This window comes from Protobothrops mucrosquamatus, unplaced genomic scaffold (assembly GCF_001527695.2).
Source record: "Protobothrops mucrosquamatus isolate PMUCROS unplaced genomic scaffold, P.Mucros_1.0 scaffold_60, whole genome shotgun sequence".
In the NCBI taxonomy this organism is placed as follows: Eukaryota; Metazoa; Chordata; class Lepidosauria; order Squamata; family Viperidae; genus Protobothrops; species Protobothrops mucrosquamatus.
In genome coordinates this window covers 814,850-822,779 of record NW_015386136.1, presented here as the reverse complement: position 1 = coordinate 822,779, position 7,930 = coordinate 814,850, and the positions used below count along the sequence as shown (strand labels likewise).

The 7,930-nt window shown below is 37.1% G+C and overlaps 1 protein-coding gene across 1 annotated transcript in view; it reads right to left on the bottom strand.

Annotated features, from left to right (window-relative positions):
* Window positions 1-7,930, bottom strand: part of WDPCP (WD repeat containing planar cell polarity effector) — a 143,682-nt gene that overhangs the window by 59,773 nt on the left and 75,979 nt on the right. The window contains exon 12 of the mRNA XM_015812363.1: window positions 3,580-3,768. Coding sequence (XP_015667849.1) covers window positions 3,580-3,768 — 189 coding nt within the window. The remainder of the gene's footprint in view (window positions 1-3,579; window positions 3,769-7,930) is intronic.

Genomic DNA, 7,930 nt, shown 5'->3' with positions numbered 1-7,930 from the left:
CGTCCACTATCCAGACTTTTTTGTCTTTCTTATCGACAATTGTTAAGTCCGGGGTGTTATGTTGCAGGTGCTTGTCTGTTTGAATTCTGAAGTCCCAGAGCAGTTTAACTTTATCATTTTCTATGACTTTCTCTATTTTATGATCCCACCAGTTCTTGCTTACAGGCAAATGATATTTCTTGCAGATCTTCCAATGCACTATTGTTGCTACTTTGTCATCCCGCTGCTTATAGTCAGTCTGTGCGATATTCTTGCAGCAGCTTACCAGGTGGTCCACTGTTTCTTCAGCTTCTTTGCATAGGCGGCACTTACTGTCTGTTACTGTCTTCTCAATTTTGACTTTGTATGCATTTGTCCTTAAGGCTTGGTCTTGTGCAGCTAGAATTAGTCCCTCGGTCTCTTTCTTCAATTTTCCTGCTCTTAGCCATTGCCAGGTCTTGTTATTATCTGCTTTCCCAGCTATTTTTTTTAATGTACTGGCCACGTAGTGCTTTGTCTTCCCATGCCTCTATTCTGTTCTTCATTTGTTGGTCTCTCCAGTAGTCAGTAAGCCTTCCTAATATACTAATTTCAGTGCATTTTCATCATTGTCCCTCAGATATTCTTCCAAAGCTATTTTTTCTTCTTCAACCATCTGATGTACTTGCAACATTCCACACCCACCTATTTGCCTTGGTAGATAGAGTCTGTCAATGTCACTGCATGGATGAAGGGCATGATTCATTGTCATTATTTTTCTGGTCTTCCTATCCATTGCTTTTAGTTCTGCTTGAGTCCAGTCTACTATTCCAGCTGTGTATCTAATGACTGGAATTGCCCAGGTGTTGATTGCCTTTATGGTATTTTCTCCATTGAGTGGACTTTAAGATCTTCTTCACTCTCTTGATGTATTCACCTCTAATCTTTTTCTTGACTTCAGTGTGCTTGATGTTGTCAGCTTGAAGGATACCCAAGTATTTGTAATAATCTTCCTCATCCAGACTCTTAATATTATTTTCGTGGGTCATCTTGATTCCTTCAGTTTTCACAATTTTTCCTTGTTTGACAGTAAGTGTGGCACATTTGTCCAAGCCAAACTCCATTGCAATATCTTGGCTATATATACAGACAGTGTTCAGCAGCGATTCTATTATTATTATTATTATTATGGATCATCGCACAGTCAGCCAGATGTTCAGACTGGATTTAGCATTTTGTCTACCTATCGAGTCCTTACCAAGGACCTGGGATAGGCAGATGTGGATGTTTGATGTTATTGCAGATATCGTCGCAGGATGGAAGCAGTTCCTAGTAAGGCTGCCTTTTGCAATTGACTAATGGCAAATTTCTCAATGCCAATGGTGTTCAAGTGGTGCTCCAGTTGTTTTGAGATTGCACCTAAGGCGCCTATTACTATTGGTACTATTATTATTATTATTATTATTATTATTATTATTTAGCTTGAATAAAGGTGAAATGCCGCACAAACGTAAAGTGAAAAAATATTTTTTTACAATTAATTTTGCCTAGGATTACATTCTTGAATATATTTATCTTTGGGCTATTTCTCCCCTTATTTAGAAATACATAAATGGAACCATCGATGCACAGCTTTAACCAATGTTAGTGTTATGCCATGCAAATTACTTTAAATGAATGACCCATTAAATTCCTTTTTTAAAATTGCAGATACAATTTTATTTCAGATATAGGCATGCCTATTAAGGCAGATGGACAAATGAAAATTTAGATAGTCAAAGATGCTTCAAAGGAAGGCCCATACATGATCTGTGGAAATATAATTCAATAAACACCACTGTCATGCTGTTCCTATTTTTCCTTAGAAGTTTTATACTTTTGAAATAATCCAAGCTACATGATATTGCAGTTATAGTTTTATTTAAAAAAAATCTAGTTTCTCTGAAGATCTTGAAAATAACCATAATGGTTAAAGTAAATTTAAATTTAGATTAAATTAAATTAAAATAAATCTGGTGTGGTGGAATGTGGAATCTGGCACTGATTATGAGAGGAGAAAGTAAAGAGACATATCAGCTTTGAATCATTGCTATGCAGGAAGCTGCCTAGGAGGGCTCCTCCTTAATTTCTAGTCAGCATTTATCAGATAGTTATGCAGAGTATGCTTCAGTTGGGCAAAATTTTGTCTATGGGCAAACATGCAATAAAGAAACTGCTTTGAGCTTTTACTTGTGTCATTCTTGGTTTCCCATGCTTGACACCTGGTAAACAAATTACCATGACAGATTGGTTAGGTTTCTTCAGAATAAATCTCAAATGACATAAGTTACTTGTCTGACATATTGCATACTGGGAGAAGCATAGAAGCATAGAAAGAATATATTTATAAAACATACATACTAAACCAAAAGGTCCCACATCTTTCCACTTTTCAGTGTTTTTAGAAATTTTCTAAGAATAAATGTTAACCCTACGTAGAATTTTATGTCAATGATGTAGAATGTCATGGTAAGTGCTTCTTCTTCTTCTTCTTCTTCTATAGCATAAGGATTGTGGGTCTCAGCCTCATGGCCTGGACACACGTTTCAACAGCAAGCAATTTTTCTAAGACTTCCTGTTCACCATATCCTCTAGCATTTTCCTTTTCTCCAGGAAAGTGCTTGATGCCCGGTTGTACTTACATGCAGAGACAAGCCATGACGCTCTCCTACTTATTATTATTTTTATCTAAATCCTGGGAAAAGAACTAATGGGACCACAAAAAAGACAAAGAATAAAAAATGATGTTAGTGCTTTGGGACTTTAGAATTCCAACGTAAGCACCTACCACAAAACACCCCAGATTAACATTGTTGATAAGAAAAGGTTTGTCTAGTGGACATTGCAATATCTGGAGATAGCAGAATAGAAGAGAATGAACTGGAGAAAATCACAAAATACAAAGAGTCGCAAATAGAAGTAGAATGGTAGTGGCCAAAGAAAGCAAAGATAGTACCAATAGTGATAGGCACCTTGGATGCAATCCCAAAACATCTGGACACCACTTGAACACCATCAGCATTGACAAAATCACCACCAGTCAATTGCAAAAGGAATCTTTACTTGTAACCTTTAACACCATCAAAAAACATCTGCCTATTTCAGATCTTTTGGAAGGACTTGACTGGTAGATAAAAATGCCAAATCTGGTCTAAACATCTGGCTGCCTGTATGATGAACCAATAACAGAATTTTAATAGATTTTTATCCCACTTTTTAACATAAAATTCAAGGTGTGAATGTTCTTAATATAATTCTCTTGCCTATTTTCCCACAACAAGCCTATGAGATGGGTTAGGACTGAGAGAATGACTGGCCCAAAGTCATTCAGCTTGCTTTTATACCTAAGGGAGGCCCAGAATTCAAAGTATCCTAGTTTCTAGGCCAGCACCTTTAACTCTACACTATACCAATATATTTACACTGAAAAATTGATTATGTAACACCATTTGCTTTTAACATAAAGAATAGTAAATGCATAATTTTGCAAATGTTTAAGTATAATCTCCTCAAATTGATTATCATTAAAGTTCTACCATTAACTGAAAAGTAGGGATATTTATTAGATATAGCCCAACAAACCTTCTCTAATGTGTGTCAGCTTTTGTCGAAGAAGGTAGTTTATTATGGCACAAAGGCTTACATAACAGTGATGACCCATTGTATTCCAGTTCATGCCATTTAAGATGTTAATTGCCTCATGCATCTCATCTTGATGAATATATTCCTGGATGATTTCTACAAGGCCAAGCTGTCCTCCTGGGGTGATACCTGCCACAAAAAGTAATAATAAAAAAAGACATTCCAGATGCAAACCTAATTATATTTATTTATTTCACCAAGAATATGTCTGTCTGTCTGTCTTTCACCCATTAAAATATATAAGGCATGCACTTCGAGCAGATGCATTGTTAAATAGTACTTTGTTAATGATTCAAGACAGCAGTGCTGTGTAAGAACATATAAAAATAAACTTCTTTAAAAGCAATGAATCCAAACCCAATTAATTTTTTCTTGCCTCATATAAGAATAAAGACAGAAGGAAAGATTTCAAGGCTGTATCAATATCAGCAAAATGGACTGCCAACAGATTTTATTTTTATCTCTAATTTGAGACTGATTATACAGTATATATTACATGTTCAGACACACTTCTGTTATCAAAAAATATTAAGTGCACATTAACAAATGCGTCTTTACTTCATTCATATATTTTTATAGAGCTGCAAAGGTATGTTGGAGATAACAAAATTTGAACATTCATCATAGTATTGCTTTCATTTTTTACAAATTGTAGCATTCAGCAAGAAAGGAGGGCAAAATATAGACACTTTATGAACTTTACTGGCCATATATGATTCCCCTACTTTTGATTTACATTTTTACATTGTGTAACATTAAGGATGTTTAGTCTTGTCTTATTATTGCCTATCAATATAAACTCTAGTTCTTGAATTTCTGAATATTTGAATTTTAATTATGAACTGGTTCTACTCCCATCTCCATGAAATAAAATACTGATTTTTTTGCAGGAGGGGTAAGTTACAGAAATAATAGATCTATTATAAACACATTCTGGAACAAATGAAACAGACATTTTGACATCACTAGATGCAGAAAAAGCTTTTGATATGTTGGAAATTGAATTTCTAGTACAAGTAAAGAAAATTGGATATCCTTTACAATTTGTTACACATAAAAATTTTATTATTTTAATTCCTCTGCTTGGGTAGCTACAAATGCGATTATCTGCTCTGTAATCAAAATGTGATGATCCAGTTAAGGATCTTAACAGATCAGAATGTAAATATAAACTGTCACATACAAATCAAATTTTAGGTCTTTGAAATGACTCTTAAAAATATTCCCAGATATGAAGTGTAAATATAGTGCAAATGAACATGGTGTCTAGAATAATAAATATTTTGAGAGTGTGCCTATGTTGCTTACACTTTTTTTAAAAATAAATTAATAGGCAATTTATAATAGTCAATTTATAAGAATAAGAATATCTTATTCTCAAATATACAGGTTTCATATAAATATTATGGTGATCTTCAGCCAGTCATTATACCATTAAACCTTTTGAAAGATTACAAAATGAATGCAGTTTATCCAAAACATCTAAGTGCCAACATATTCAGCTAAAACATTTGTTATATTTTTTATTCAATTCTGAGCTTTAGCAATCCAAATCTCTGGAAGGTTTATTTATTGAGAAGGATGTTATCAAAACTAAATTTACAATTTAATGTTACTAAAAAATGAAAGAAAATTACAAAAATTTGAACAACATAAAAGAAATGAAATATAGAATATCCTAAATAGGAAAATCAATATTTTCAAATTTTAATGTTGATCTAGTAGTTAAGGCATCAGGTTAGAAAATGGTAACTGTGAGTTCTAGTCCCACTTTAGCCATGAAAGCCAACTGAGTGACCTTGGGCCAGTCACTCTCGCTCAGCCCAACTCAACATAAAGGAGGAAGGTATGTTGGATACGTTTGCCATGTTCAGTTATTTATAAAAATACTAAAGGTAGGATACAAACAAACAAACAAACAAATATACATACTGTTGAAGAGTTCTGGAACAAAGGGAAATGGTTTAGTCTAACTGTTGCTTTCTTGCTTTCTGTAATCGGCTTTTGCACCAGGGACATCTCATACAAGCGTGGGAGACATGTACATGGACGGAATGTACTGAAGAAGGGAATAAGGAAGTGTACAGGAATGATTGATGTCTTCCTTATGATGCAATGGCTCTGTTGTCTGATTTTCATTGGCTAACAAAGTTTATAAAGCAATGCTACTAACTTTCTAAGGCGTGGCACTTCTGGACGTAACTCTACCAGATTGTTGGCCACCCAGCTGCTTAATTTGATCAAATAAAGTGCTGCTTGATCAAGAAGTCTTCGCTTGGGTTATCTGATTAGATTGATATGGTATCTCAAGTTTAAGTAAGGGACCAGGACCTTACACTGTGTTTCCCTGAAAAGAAGACCGAGTCTTTCTTTTTTTTTTGCCTCCAAAAAAGGCACGCGGTCTTATTTTTGGGAGGGGGGTAATCTTTTCCACTCACCTCCAGCACCGACAGCCCCACCCAGCCAGCCCACTTCTGCAGCCGAAGGAGCAGCTTCATTCTGCAACTCAGAATGGACTCGGCATTTCGCAGTCAGGCCTTTCCGGAAGGCCTCTGCAGCCGAGAACCGAGCTATGGATTCAATCTATAGCTCAGTTCTCGGCTGCAGAAACCTTGTAAAACCAAGCTATGGATTGAATCCATAGCTTGGTTCTCGGCTGCAGAGGCCTTCCGGAAAGGCCTGACTGCGAAATGCCGAGTCCATTCTGAGTTGCAGAATGAAGCTGCTCCTTCAGCCGCAGAAGTGGGCCGTCTGGGTGGGGCTGTCGGTGCTGGAGGTGAGTGGAAAAGATTACCCCCCTCCCAAAAAGCCTGTCCCAAAAGCACAGGCTTTCCGGAAAGGCCTGATTGCGAAATGCAGGCTTGGGGATGCCACAGAAGAAGTGGGCCAGCGAGGAGAGGCCTGGCTGTAAGGTAAGCAGGTATGGGGCATGTGGGGCAGCTCCACACCCCCACCCATGCCCTAGCTTGATTTTTAGGGGTATGTCTTGCCCCAAAACTAGGGCTTATTTTTGGGATAGGACTTATATTAGGACCACCCCCCAAAATAAAGCTAGGGCTTATTTTCAGGGTAGGTCTTTTGGGAAAACACTGTATATAAATAAATGTATATATAAATAAAATTTCAATTGTGTCTAATTCAACAAAATTATTTTGTTGAATGGATGATTTTAAAAGATCGATTGGAATTCTTTTTATGTTAGAGATATAATAAAAGTGAAGGTAGAAACCTTTTAATAGCTCCCTATTGGTTAGATATTACAGTATTGTTGTCATCAATCAGATATTTGAAAGATAATCAAGAATTAAGTGCGTTCATGCATTGTTACATTCTATTATCAAAATTTGAAATTTATCTATTTAGGAAGAATTTTGGACATACAGAACAAGAACTGTTGTAAAAAATATGTGGGTCTGTATTCTTTAAAGGATGCATTTATACCAAATTTGAAAGGTTGGTTCAACAACAATTGTCAACTTGCAGCCTTTCATCTGGTTTTGTTTTGACATAGAAGCAAAATTGGACATTGTGATTTCATATAGTTTAGGTCTGTGATATTATTTTGATATTATAGAAAACTGGTAAAATATAAAAATGCTTTTTATTTTTAAATTTTTAATTGAACAGTGTTACTGATGATTTATTTATTTATTTATTTATTTATTCGATTTATATCCCGCCCTTCTCCTTACCGGACTCAGGGCGGCTGACAGCCTTATAAAACCAATGCTACAATAAATACCTAATTTAAAACCGAATTAAAAAGAAATATTTGCTATGGCCTATATAATTAAAATTTCTCTTAAAAATCCCACTAAAATTCCCTAGGCCAATCCCGCTTGTTGGAAGAGCCATGTCTTTAGGGCGCGGCGGAAGGAGGGGAGATCCGGGATCACCCGGATCTCTGGGGGTAGTTCGTTCCAGAGGGTGGGGGCTCCCACCGAGAAGGCCCTCCCCCTGGAGGTGGCCAGCCAGCACTGTCTGGCTGACGGCACCCTGAGGAGACCCACTCTGTGGGAGCGTACCGGCCGATGGGAGGTAATCTGCGGCAGAAGGCGGTCTCGGAGATATCCAGGTCCGATGCCATGGAGTGCTTTGAAGATGATGACCAACACCTTGAAGCGCACCCGGAAGGCTACCGGCAACCAGTGCAGCTCGCGCAGCAGCGGTGTTACATGGGAGCGACGAGTCCCTCCCAACACCGCCCGCGCGGCCGCATTCTGGACCAGTTGGAGCCTCCGGGTGCTCCTCAAGGGGAGCCCCATGTAGAGAGCATTACAGTAGTCCAGGC